At 49.4% G+C, this 13,976-nt stretch overlaps 1 protein-coding gene across 3 annotated transcripts in view; it reads right to left on the reverse strand.

Moving 5' to 3' along the window:
• Nucleotides 1–445: 445 nt before the first annotated feature.
• The window catches only part of LOC115083751 (zinc finger protein 585A-like), a 39,449-nt gene continuing 25,918 nt past the window's right edge, over nucleotides 446–13,976 (reverse strand). The window contains exons 4-5 of one of the 3 annotated variants that reach the window (XM_029587748.1): nucleotides 12,954–13,067; nucleotides 447–4,382 (exon numbers count right to left, since the gene is read on the reverse strand). In XM_029587748.1, coding sequence (XP_029443608.1) covers nucleotides 1,729–4,382; nucleotides 12,954–13,067 — 2,768 coding nt within the window. In that variant the 3' untranslated portion in view covers nucleotides 447–1,728. Of the gene's footprint in view, nucleotides 4,386–12,953; nucleotides 13,068–13,976 lie in introns of all 3 variants that reach the window. The other 2 variants (XM_029587747.1, XM_029587750.1) reach the window with 2 other exon arrangements.

The raw sequence follows: 13,976 nt of genomic DNA on the forward strand, positions 1-13,976 counted from the left end.
AAAAGAGTAAAAGGAAAGAATTAAAACACTAAAAAAAAAATTCTAAAATGCACAATAAAATAATAATAAACAAGCAGTAAGTTAAAAATTAAGTGGGATCAAGGTGAGGATAGGCTTGCAGAAAAAGATGTGCCTTCAGATATTTCCTGAATTTTAGGTAAGCCTTTTCTAGGTGGATGCTAAGTGGCAAGGAATTCCAGAGGCAGAGGGATAAAAATGAAAAACACATTTCCCAGGATCTCGCAAAACATATTTCTCTTATCGATGGTAATACTAAGAGCTCCTGCTGAGAGAACCGTAATGAGTGAGTGGGCAAGACCCCCAGGCAGGCACACAGTCACCCAAGCAGGCAGCCATTCATTCTCACACACACAGAGACCCCAGGCAGCCATTCATTCTCTCACACACAGAGACCCCAGGCAGCCATTCATTCTCACACACACAGAGACCCCAGGCAGCCATTCATTCTCTCACACACAGAGACCCCAGGCAGCCATTCATTCTCACACACACAGAGACCCCAGGCAGCCATTCATTCTCACACACACACAGCCCCAGGCAGGCACACAGTCACCCAAGCAGGCAGCCATTCATTCTCACACACACACAGACCCCAGGCAGGCAGCCATTCATTCTCTTACACACAGACCCCAGGCAGCCATTCATTCTCACACATACCCCCACAAGGCAGACACCCATTCATTCTCTCTCTCTCTCTCACACACACACACACGCTGAAGGCAGGCCCCCATCTCTTTCTTTTCCTGGCAGCCTCGGAGGCTCTCTCAGTCTTTGCTGCCATTGTCACCGATGCAGAGTGCCTACTGTGGAGGAGCCATGCTGACCGCTGCTACTGAAGCACTTCCGGTCCTCCTCACCGCAGGCTCCACGGTCCTAGAAATTCATGGGTGTAGCGCATCCTCCATGTTGATCTCATGCATTGCGAGACCAGTGTAGAGAAAAAGCTATCCTCGCAAGTTTTTAATACAGCGAGGCCTGCACAGAGTAGATGACGAGATGGGCTCAACTGCGACTTTATTTCTTCAGCTGCCAGTGGGATGGGATGGGGTCCACCGGCAGCTGCAAGGGTCTGTCTTTCAGCTGTCGGTGGAATGGGATCCACTGGCAGTGCACACAACTGATTCCAGTGGGGCTGCAATGCTCCTCCTTTTCCTGCCACCCTGGCCACCCTGCTCCAGACATCATTGCTGACACCCAGATTGATATCATCATAAAAACATGCAATGGCAGAGCGTTATGGGTGACATTGTTGCAAGGTACCAGTGGGCCAGAGATAATGGAGCAAATTGAAGAGGAGGGCTGAAAAAAGGCTGTTGTTCAGCTGGAATAGGTCCGCAGGCTGAGTTAGCCCACTCCTGGTCTACAGAGAACTCCATTTCTGGTAAGCTTGCTGTACGAATTATTTTTCTTTCCTATCAATTTGTAATGCTACTGTTCACTTTGCTGAGATTTCTTCCAGACATTATACAATGAGATCGTAAGAATAAAAGATATGCCATACAGGGTCAGCCCAAGGGTCCACCAAGCCCAGCATCCTGTTTCCAACAGTGGCCAATCCAAGTCACAAGTACCTGGCAAGTACCCAAACATTAAATACTTCTCAAGCGACTATTGCTTATTAATTAATAGCAGTTTATGGATTTTTCCTCTAGGCACTTGTCCAAACCTTTTTTAAACCCAGTTACACTAACTGCCCTAACCACATCCTCACCATGTGAATGCAGTCAGCAAGACCTGCTGAGAGAAATTTACTACATTTAATATTTCTTCTACCTCAGACATCTCTTGTGTGGATCCAGTGGTCTCACTCATATTGATACCATGATGTGCTTTGAAAGTCGATTGCGTACAATAGCTTTTACCAAAATCAAGACTTGTAAATGGTTTGTTTCCCATATGGATCTCCTGATGAGCTTTAAAATTTTCTAGCTGATTAAAACATTTACCACAATCAGGGCATTCAAATGGTTTCTCTCTCGTATGGAGTCGCTGATGGGCTTTTAAACTTGTTATACGAGTGAAACTTTTACCACAATCTGCACAAGTAAATGGCTTCTCTCCTGTATGGGTTCTCTGATGAATTTTTAAACTTTTTCTGTAAGTAAACATTTTACCACAATCTGTACAGGTAAATGGTTTTTCCCCAGTATGGACCCTCTGATGTTTTTTTAAATATGATATACAAGTAAAGCTTTTACCACAGTCGGGACATAGCACTGGTTTGTCTTTCATATGGGTCCTCTGATGGCCTATTAAACTTGATACGTCAGTAAAGCTTTTACCACAATCTGGACATGTGAATGGTTTCTCTCCTGTATGGATCCTCTGATGGATTTTTACATGTGATTTCTGAGTAAAACATTTACCACAATCTGGACATGTATAAGGTTTGTCTCCTGTATGGGTCCTCTGATGTTGTTTTAAATTTGAAATACAAGTAAAGCTTTTACAACAATCTGGACACATAAATGGTTTCTCTCCCGTATGGGTCCTCTGATGTTTTTTTAAATATGATATACAAGTAAAGCTTTTACCACAGTCGGGACATATAGCTAGCTTGTCTCTCGTATGGGTCCTCCGATGACCTAATAAAGATGATACAGCAGTAAAACCTTTACCACAATCTGGACATATGAATGGTTTCTCTCCTGTATGGATCCTCTGATGGATTTTTACACTTGATTTATAAGTAAAACATTTATCACAATCTGGACATGTATATGGTTTATCGCCCGTATGGATCCTCTGATGGACTTTTAAACTTGATATACAAGTAAAGCTTTTACAACAATCTGGACACGTGAATGGTTTGTCTCTTGTATGTGTCCTCTGGTGAACTTTTAAACCTAATATATGAGAAAAGTTTTTACTGCAATGTGCACATGTAAATGGTTTCTCTTCCATATGGTTTCTCTGATGCATTTTTAAATTTGATATCTGAGCAAAACATTTACCACAATCTGTACATGTAAATGGTTTCTCTCCTGTATGACTCCTCTGATGAGTTTTTAAATATGATATACGTGTAAAACATTTACCACAAACAGGACATGTAGCTGATTTGTTTCTCATATGGGTTCTCTGATGGCCTATTAAACTTGATATATCAGTAAAGTTTTTACCACAATCTGGACATGTGAATGGTTTGTCTCTTGTATGGATCCTCTGATGTTGTTTTAAATATGATATACAAGTAAAGCTTTTGCTACAGTCTGGACATGTAAATGGTTTCTCTTTCAAATGGATCTTCTGATGGACATTTAAACTTGATATCTGAGTAAAACATTTACCACAAAGTAGACATGTAAATGGTTTCTCGCCTGTATGGATCCTTTGATGAGTTTTTAAATACGATATACGCGTAAAGCGTTTACCACAATCAGGACATGTACCTGGTTTGTCTCTCATATGGGTCCTCTGATGGCCTATTAAACTTGAAACATCAGTAAATCTTTTACCACAATCTGGACATATGAATGGTTTATCTTCCGTATGAATTCTCTGGTGTTGTTTCAAATATGGTATACAAGTGAAGCTTTTACCACAATCTGAACATGTAAATGGTTTCTCTTCCATATGAACCCTCTGGTGGACATTTAAACTGGATATCTGAGCAAAACATTTACCACAAACTGGACATGTAAATGGTTTCTCTCCAGTATGGATCCTCTGATGAGTTTTTAAATATGATATACGAGTAAAGGTTTTACCACAATCGGGACATGTAGTTGGCTTGTCTCTCCTATTGGTCCTCTGATGGCCCATTATACTTGACATAGCAGTAAAGCTTTTCTCACAATCTGGACATGTAAATGGTTTCTCTCCCATATTGGTTCTAAAGTGTTTATTAAATTCCCATTCTCTCCCACACTCCGTACATAAACGTGGCTTCTCTCCTGTGTGGGTTTTCTCAGGTTGTGCTACCTCCATTCTTTGATTGCATTCTTTGCTGCATGGTTCCTCTTCTCTGTGCACCTTCTGTATCTCTTTTAGATAAGTAGTTGAATTTAAGTTCTTACCATTTTCAATATATTTAAAGGATTTCTCACTAGTGTGTCTTATCTGGTGAGAGATGAGCGCACCAGTTTCTTCCCACAGTGTGCACGTGGATAAATTCTGTTCTGAACTTGTCTGGATTATAGTGGTAGTTGTCACATTTCCAGACTTAGTGTCTGTAACTCTTCCGGGCTTTGCAAGGATTTTAATTTCCTTGTTTGAGTTAGACTCTCTCCTCCAGTCTCTTTCTCCCTCTGATCCCTGGATAAACATTTCTTTCTCTTTGTCTGGAAGCATCTTGTGGGTTTCCTGGTTCTCAGCACATCCCATCTGGTGTTTCTTATTTTCATGTTTGATCCCATAACCTGCTGGGTAAGAGAGAAAGTGCAGACATTATTTCATATGTTGGGGGCACAGGAAACGTTCTCTGACTCCATATTCAGACTCTCAAAAAATGGAGTTTTGGACGGACCAACCCCTGGTGTATCTGAGCATGGCAAGGTAATGAAATAGTGGATGAGATGTATAGGCAGATCTCTGAGGAAGAGCCAATGAGAGGTGTTTGCTCATAGAGGATCTGTTAATCCTTCCTTTTTGTGTCTATAGCTTCAGCCTGTGATAAGTCAGTGTTTGACATTTTGGGGATTTAAAGCAGGGGCAGTGGAACATCTTTTTGAATGGAGAGGGGCATCAAAGGTCATGCTCTGCCCTCAGCTTCAACACCCCCCCCCCCCCTGCTTCTCCCACTGCCAATTTCTTATTTTATTAGAGAAATTACTTACCTGATAATTTCGTTTTCCTTAGTGTAGACAGATGGACTCAGGACCAATGGGTATAGTGTACTCCTGATAGCAGTTGGAGACGGATCAGATTTCAATCTGACGTCAGCCCTAGTACATATACCCCTGCAGGAAGCTCTGCTCTTCAGTATTCTCTTCGAAAAGCAATTGTGGATATATGTGTGTCTGGATAATTTGATTAACTTGGTTAACTTTGATTAACTTGAATAACTTGATTAACTTGAATAACGTGATTAACTTGAGCTGGTTGATATTGGCTATAGCTGGAGACCACCAGTGCACTCAACCGAGAAACGCTGACACCCGGTAACTATGGGTGTCTTAACTAGAGTAAAGCGTGGCTTACCCGTACTTGTCTCGCTGGCGGGGATTGTCACCCGAGGTTCCGTGATTGCCGGCAGCCATGGGTGGGATGCTGAGTCCATCTGTCTACACTAAGGAAAACAAAATTATCAGGTAAGTAATTTCTCCATTTCCTAGCATGTAGCAGATGGACTCAGGACCAATGGGATGCACAAAAACTACCTCCTCTACAGGGTGGGAGGCTGCCCGTGACCCACTTATTACTGCCCTTGCGAGTGCTGTGTCCTCCCGAGCCTGGACATCCAGGCGGTAGAACCTCGAGAAGGTATGAATGGAGGACCATGTCGCCACCCGACAGATCTCGGTGGGTGACAGCATCTTGCTTTCTGCCCAGGACACTTCCTGGGCCCTTGTGGAATGGGCCTTGACTTGTAGAGGTGGAGGCTTGCCTGCCTCTACGTAGGCCGCCTTGATTACATCTTTGATCCAGCGGGCTATGGCTGCCCGCGAGGCCGCTTCCCCTTGCTTCTTCCCGCTGTGAAGGACGAAGAGGTGGTCCGTCTTTCGTACGGATTCCGACCTTTCCAGATATCGGAGTAGGAGTCTGCCGACGTTAAGATGGCGAAGGCGGCGAGATTCTTCCGAGTCCTTATGCTCGTCTGGCGATGGTAGCGAGATGGTTTGGTTTAGATGGAAGTGAGAAACCACTTTTGGGAGGAAGGAGGGGACCTTGCGTTGCTGTATGGTTCCGGTGTGAACCTGAGGAACGTTCTCGGCAGGATAGTGCTTGAAGTTCGGAGATGCGACGGGCCGAACATATTGCCACTAGGAATGCCGTCTTCAAGGTTAGGAGTCATAGAGGCAGACCTCGGATAGGTCTGAAGGAGGCTCCTGCTAGGAAGTCTAGTACTAGATTGAGGTTCCATAGGGGTACCGGCCACTTTAGGGGTGGTCGAACCTGCTTGACCCCTCTCAGGAAGCAGGAGACGTCCGGATGAGATGCTAGGCTGGTGCCTTCCACTTTGGCTCCAAAACAGGCCAGCGCATCCACCTGAACCTTGATGGAGTTGAGAGACAACCCCTTCTGTAAGCTGTCCTGCAGAAATTCCAGGATCGTGGGAATTTTGACTGTCCACGGAAGGATTTTGCAGTCTTTGCACCAAGCTTCGAATATTCTCCATATTCGTATGTAGGTCAGTGATGTGGAGAACTTGCGTGCTCAGAGCAAGGTGTCAATCACCGCCCTCGAGTATCTGCTCTTCTTCAGGCAAGTCCTCTCAATGGCCAGACCGTAAGAGAGAACCGAGCCCGGTCTTCGTGGAGGATCGGGCCTTGCAGGAGCAGATCCCTGTGTGGAGGTAGAGGGTCCCCATCACGAGTCTTCGCATGTCTGCGTACCACGGCCTTCTTGGCCAGTCTGGGGCCACTAGAAATACTAGCCCCCTGTGGTGCTCTATCTTGCAGATGATCCCGCCCAGATGTGGCCAAGGGGGGAAGGCGTATAGCAGGTCTTCCTGTGGCCAGGTCTGGACGAGGGCATCCACCCCTTGGGATTGTGGTTCTTGTCTGCGGCTGAAGAAGTTGGAAACTTGGGCATTTGACCGGCTTGCCAGGAGGTCCATGGCTGGTGTCCCCAGCAGTTTACTATCAACTGGAAGGCTGTGTTCGACAGCCTCCATTTCCCTGGGTCTAGACTTTCTCTGTTGAGGTAATCCGCAGTGACGTTGTCTTTTCCCGCGATATGGGCGGTTGAGATCCCTTGTAGGTTTGCTTCCGCCCACGCCATTAGGGGTTCTATTTCCAGGGACACCTGTTGGCTTCTGGTTCCTCCCTGGTGGTTGATGTAGGCAACTGTCGTGGCGTTATCTGACATGACACTGATGGATTCGCCCCGGAGTCTGTGACTGACCCGTATGCAGGCTAGTCTGACTGCCCAGGCTTCCAGTCGGTTGATGTTCCACCCCGACTCTTCCTTGTTCCATTGTCCCTGGGCCGTCAGTTCCTGGCAGTGGGCTCCCCACCCTCGTAGGCTCGCGTCCGTGGTGAGCAAGATCCAGGTTGGTGGGGATAGCCTTACTCCCTTGCTCAGATGGTCTTCTTGTAGCCACCATTGGAGCTGGGTTCGAACTTCCTCCGGGAGCTGGAGTAATTCTGGGGGTCGCATGTGAGCTCTTGCCCATGGGACCACTTCCAGTGTGGATGACATGAGACTGAGGACTTGGAGGTAGTCCCACACCTTGGGGCAAAGACTGTATAACAGGTTTCGCAATTGGTTCATCAGCTTTGTTCTCCTTGTAGGAGTCAGAATGACCTTGTCTTGTCTGGTGTTGAACCGGATTCCCAGGTATTCCAGAGATTGAGAGGGCTGCAGACAGCTCTTGTTTGTGTTGACCACCCACCCAAGGTTCTCCGTAGAGCTTTGATTCTGGTGGTCGCCTGATGACTTTCCTCTGGGGATTTTGCCCTGATCAGCCAATTGTCCAGATATGGGTGTACGAGGATTCCTTCTTTCCTCAGTGTCGCCGCCACTACAATCATGATTTTGGTGAACGTTCAGGGTGCTGTGGCCAGCCCGAAGGGTAGTGCCCGGAACTGGTAGTGGTGGTCCAGGATCACGAAGTGTAGAAAACGCTGATGCTCGTGGTGGACCGGAATGTGCAGGTAGACTTCTGACAGATCCAGGGATGTGAGGAATTCTCCCGGCTGTATCGCTCTTATGACCGAGCGAAGGGTTTCCATGCGGGAACGAGGGACCTTCAGGTGATGGTTGACGGACTTGAGGTCCAGGATGGGTCAGAACGTACCCTCTTTCTAGGGAATGATAAAATAGATGGAATAGTGCCCAGTATTTTGTTGTTGCGTAGGTACCAGCGTTATGGCCTTTAAGGCGAGCAATTTGGTCAGGTCGTGGCAGGGAGATTTCACAAATTTATCCGGAGGAATGTTGTGAAAGTCCAGGTAATATCCCTCTCGAATGATGGTTAGGACCCACTTGTCAGAAGTCATCTCGACCCATCTTTGGTAGAATAGGGCAAGCCTGCCCCCTATGGCTTCTTCCTGTGGATGGGTCGGCTGATTCTCATTGCGGTGTGCGGCTGGGGCCTGGACCTGAGTCAGCTGCCCTTTTGTTGTGCTTATTCCAAAAGGACTGGCCCCTGCCTGCGGAGCGAGATGCTTGATATGTACTTTTGTACGGTTTGAAGCGCTGTGATCCCCTGCCCTTAGATATTCGGGGGGGGGAGGGGCGCTGGCTTCTCTTGTTCTTGTCCTTCGGTAGCCGCGGGAGTGGGGATTCGCCCCATTTGTCTGCTAACTTCTCCAGTTCCCTTCCTAACAGGAGGGTTCCCTTAAAAAGCACTCTCGTGAGTCTTGTCTTGGACGTCGCGTCAGCCGACGAGCTTCAGAGCCAGAGTTGCCTTCTGGCTGCCACAATGGACGAAACGTCTCTGGCTGCGGTGCGTACCAGGTCGGAGGTCGCATCTGTGAGGAATGACACTGCTGGTTCTAGTGCTTCGACGGGTGTGGCGGCGTTCCTGGTCTTAGATAAGCAGGCGCGTGTCACCACGGCACAACAGGCCGCAATCTGTAGCGACATAGCTGATACGTCGAATGACTGAGGATGGATTCCAGATGTCTGTCCTGGGCATCCTTGAGCACTGCTCCTCCTTCGACTGGGATGGTAGTGCGCTTTGAGACCGCGCAGACCATGGCATCCACTTTGGGGAATGCCAGGAGATCTTTGGCAGCGGGGTCCAGGGGATATAGGGCTGCCAGGGTTCGCCCCCCTTTGAACGTGGCCTCCGGGGAAGGCTGTGGCTGTGTCATCAGGGGCGCCGGGTGCATGTGGACAAAGGTATGTAGGCCTTTGAAAAATTCTACCCAGGAGAAAGATGCTGAGTCTAAATTGAGAGGCCTGCGTCCCTGGGGAGCCCCGTTTGAAGGCGGCTCCCGCTGGGGGTAGCTGCGGATGCGGATCCCCGTACCGGCTGGGGAGGGCCTTGGCCTGGTTCACCCAGAGCTTCCTCGCACTGTAGACACAGAGTCGTGGCCTCTTTGTGCTGCGCAGCTCTGATGTGGCAGGCTGGGCAGAAGACCCGAGCCTTGCGCTTCTTGACCGGTGGTGCCATGGTTTGTGTGCCGCCGAAAAACTCCGGTTTGTGTGTTCAAGCGTACGCCGGGAGGCTGAGTTATGTGCTCTGGGTGCGCCGAAGTTGTGTGTGTAGGTCGGATGCGCGCTCAAAAAGATGCGCGCGCCGCTGTGCACACGGGGTTTACTTATGCGCCCGGCACAGTTGAGCGTGTGGCTGTGTGCCTGGCGCCCTCGTGCGCGTCTCTGGTACTTGTGCGCACAAGTCATTTTGTGCGCACGGCTCGCCTCTGTGCGCACAGAACGAATCGGCGGACAGGGCAGTGATCAAATGGAAATGGCGACGGCGACCACACGGGCAATATGGCGACCACCTCGGAGGGTCTCCATGTGGGAGGACCCTCGTATCGGACCGGGTCTAGCCCGGTTAGAGCTGACCAATCCGGTGGCACTGACGCCGGCTGGCGATCTGTGCGGCTCTTCGAGCCTCGGAGACCGGAAACTTTTAGGAAGTTTTCTACCTTACCTTGTCTCGGCGTTTCCCCAGTCTCATTCCAGGCGGTCTCCGGCTGCGGGGGGTGAAGGAGAGGGAAAAGTACGTTCACCGCCGTGCTCGAGGTTGCACCCGCTGCCTCTCAGCCGCACTCGATGCTGGGGGCTAAGACCACGCCGGGGGCCGGCTGCCGGACCGAGGCTTAACCTCTGAGGGATCGCGGAAATCACCTCAGCAATTCTCAACTGGGGGAGTGACCCGTAGGTATCACCGCAGGAGAGCGGGGCTCGTCTGTAGAGGTAAGACTTCTTGTTTTGGATTTCTTTGGTTAGAATACTCTAACGCTGTGCAAGCTTGTATAAAGTCCCGAAATGTTAAGGAGACGGAAAATACTGAAGAGCTGCACTTCCTGCAGGGGTATATGTACTAGGGGCTGACGTCAGATTGAAATCTCCAACTGCTATCAGGAGCACACTATACCCATTGGTCCTGAGTCCATCTGCTACATGCTAGGAAATGTCGAGTTTCTGTAGGGGCGAAAGTGTTAGGAGCTCCTGGATCGACCCCTCATAGGGGAGGGGTGCTGTAACTGCTTTCTCTTATTTTCTGGTAGCCGGGGAACTGGAGATTCACCCCATTTACTGGCCAGCTCTTCCAATTCACTTCCGAAAAAGAGTGAGCCTTTAAAGGGCATCTTTGTAAGATTTGTCTTGGAGGTTGTGTCTGCTGATGAATTCCTCAGCCGTGGCTGTCTTCCGGCCGCCACCACTGAGGCCACTCCTCTGGCCGAACTACAGACTAGATCCGAGCGTGCGTCAGCTAAAAAGGCGGCGGCGAGTTCCATAAAAACTCTGGAATTCGCCCCCGAGTCATCCACTTCCTGAGAGAGGAACAGGCATGAACGAGCTACCAGGGCACAACAGGAAGCAATCTGTAAGGTCATTGCTACTGCGTCAAAGGCCTGTTTAAGGATGGACTCCATCCACCTATCGTGCGCATCCTTTAAGGCCGCTTCTCCCTCCACTGGGATAGTTGTTCGCTTAGAGATGGCACAGACCAGTGCATCCACTTTAGGGTAACGCAAACGTTCTCTCGCTGCTGGGTATAGAGCTTCCACCTTTAAAACTTGATTCTGGGGCATCCCTTTCCAGGTCAATCAACTCCTGGATGGCTTCCAGTAGTGGAAAGTAGCAGGAGGCCTTCCGTAGGGAAATCAGAATGGGGTTCTTCTTTGGTTTCATCATAGAGTCTGCTCCAGGAACTCCCAGCATCTTCACAGTCTGGGAAACCAGGGCTGGCAATTCGTCTCTATGGAAAAAAACGTAACATGGTCCGATATGGTTCTAAACCAGGGGGGATTTCTCCATCTTCATCCATGCTGTCCGGGTCCCTGCCAGGGATACCCTCTGTGAGGCGAGAGGCATGCCTCGAGGTCTGCCGATAGGACTGGGAGAGGGAGAGCTAACCGGCTGAGGTTCTGTCCGGACAGGGCAAGTGAGGTAGCAGACTGGGCCTGTACGAAGGCTTGAAGTCCTTGAAAGAATTCCACCCAAGAGAAGGCAGCCGGATCCATGCCTAGCCCAGGAGGTACTGGGGTGGGTGCCACTAAATTTCCCTCTCCCACGGATGACCCAGTCCCGGGGTTACACAGATCTGGGGTACTTCCGGTTAAGGCTGTGGCTGACCCCATCCTCTGAATGGGAGGAGCCGGGCTTAGCAAAGTCCGGGGAGGCCAACTCTCCCTGGGCTTCCTCACAGTGCTGACATAAGTCGGAGTCCAGGTCAGACTGTGCAGCCCTAATATGACAAGCAGCGCAGAGAGCAAGGCACTTATGTTTCTTTGCTGCCAGAGCCATTGGCGACGGTAACTGTATGTTCAGACGGCTTGCGCTTAAAATTTTATGTGCACAGATTTCGGGTGCCTACGCGGGTCACAACGAGCAATGCGCACAGCCCACGCGTCCAGCTTTTCTTTTATTCTGCGCCAAGTAAGTTGTGCGTGGTGTCATGCGCACGGCCGACATGCACTGCGCGTACCGCAGCTCTCTAATGGGTAATACAGGCACAAAAACGCGTGCAAGATGGTGCCGCTGCGGCCTACCGTGCGGTGTGCCAGCCAAGCCTAAAGCAGGGCCTAGCTGCTCAACCTGCTCGGAAGCCCACTTCCCCTTACCCCAACGGGATCGGGAATGATGTCGGTACGGCGCGCTGAGCATGGAGACCGGAGGAAATCTTACCGAAACCCCTCCAATGTCTCTGAATTGGGAGGAAATCCTCTTCTCATTTTTTTTTACTTACCTGGGCTCAGCGCTTACCGGCTGAGTACAGAGATGGTCTCCAGCTGCGGGGAGAGAAGGCTTTGGCCGTCACCACTGCACTCGGCTTCCTGCACCCGTTGCCTTTCAGCTGCTTCAGCAGCAAAGTCCACGCTGGGAACCAGCTACCGGACCTAGGCACACCACTGAGGGATCTCGCAAATCACCTCAGGAATTCTCAACTGGGGGGGGGGGGACCATTAGGTATCACCGCAGGAGAGCGGGGCTCAATCTTTTCTCCAATTTAAAAGTAGAATTTCTTCTTCCAAAAGGTACAGCGATCCCCATAGGGAAAGCATGCCCACAGCTGCTGGAGACGGAGAAATACTGAAGGGCTGAGGTCACTGCAGCAGTGTATCTAGAGTGACATCAGCTTTGAAACCTGACTCCGTCTTCCATCTGCTGGCAAGGGCGCATAAACCCAGTGGTCCTGAATCCATCCGGCTACACGTTACGAGATGTGAGGATTGTGGTTGCAGCTGCTGTAACTGCCCCCAAAGACTGCAAGAAGGGGTACTTAAATGGAGCCATGACTCCAGCCTGGCCGGATAAATTGGAGTCACCAGAACACTGGAATTATTGCTCCTCCATTAATGGTGGTCATGAGCGAAGCGCGATGTGATGCACTAGTTGGAGTCTTGCCCTATCTGCGCAGTCCACTGAGACATTGGCGGGCAGAAAACGAGAGCTGTGAGACACAAGCAGTGAGGAGAGCGAGAGCTGTGGAAGACAGGCAGTGGCAGAGAGAGAGGGAAGGAGGGAGAGACGGTTGGTGACAGGGAAGAGCTGAAAAAGACAGTGACACAGTGTCAGGCAATGATGCTTCGGTCCAGAGTTTTATCAGGGGGCCAATGAACTGAATTCTGGGTGACTGAGCAAAAATGACCCCCAAGACCTCATAAACAGGAGTTTCCTCCTCTCCCTGAGCTGTCACTCACCCGTACAGGAGCTCTCAGACGCTCGTCTGTCTCTTGGCTCCTGCTGATCCCGGACACAAGAATCTACCTCCTGCTCAGTCCCAACAGTCAGATTAAATTTCTCAGCTGAAGAGTCTGTTCCCAGGGAAAAAACCAAAAGTAAATTATATCATCTCTCTCCTGAAAGCAATTGTTTTATTTTCTATAATTGTAGGATATGGGGGGAGTGGAGCTTGAGGCAGCAGGGAAGGTGTTGACAGAGTGCAGGATAGTGTGGTATCTTCTATAATACATGCGCTCCACACTTCCCATCGCACACCTACACTCCACTCAGCCCAGTCACTCAGTCTCCTTCTCCTCTCAGCAAGTGCAAGAGGAGACACATATGCAGGTCATGGAATTAGAAAATGCATTTTTAAACTGCCACGCAGTTCTACACTTTTTCTGATTTAATAAGTTCAACTGCTATACATGCTCTGATCGTGGATAATGCAGAGTCAAATTCGACTCTTGAAGTTTTACACTTTATCCTTAGTTCTGGGGTTTAATTTTAAACACCAATCTTAGAGAGAATTAATGAGAACCAAAAGTGAAATCCACAGGGTTGTGAGTTACTGACTCCAAGAGAGGTCAGAAAGCCTCCCAACCTAGCATGCGTGCCACGTGGAGAAACGTGAAGCTCTCAATGCCCGCAGGGCCACTCTCTCTCCTGAATCCGGCCCGGCCAGCAGTATCAGCACTCACAGGCTGGCTGTGCTGATCTCACTCCCATCCTGCGAGGGGCAGGTTGATCCCCAGACTCCAGACGTCAGCACTGTGCCAGACATGGAGCAGATAGAAATGTTTGTATTGTGGGATCAGGAGGGGGTTGTACTCAGTCAAGAGAAGACCTTCCCCTGTCTCACCCAGAATATTCATCAATGGCCTGTTTGTCACTATTTATTTTCCGCCATCCCGGGATAGCCGACACTCAGCCAAACCTCTGGAATTCAGCAGACACTAAGGGTAGGAAAGGCCACCAATGACCACATCCTCTAGGAATCA

This window comes from Rhinatrema bivittatum, chromosome 2, assembly GCF_901001135.1.
Source record: "Rhinatrema bivittatum chromosome 2, aRhiBiv1.1, whole genome shotgun sequence".
NCBI classification, from domain to species: domain Eukaryota; kingdom Metazoa; phylum Chordata; class Amphibia; order Gymnophiona; family Rhinatrematidae; genus Rhinatrema; species Rhinatrema bivittatum.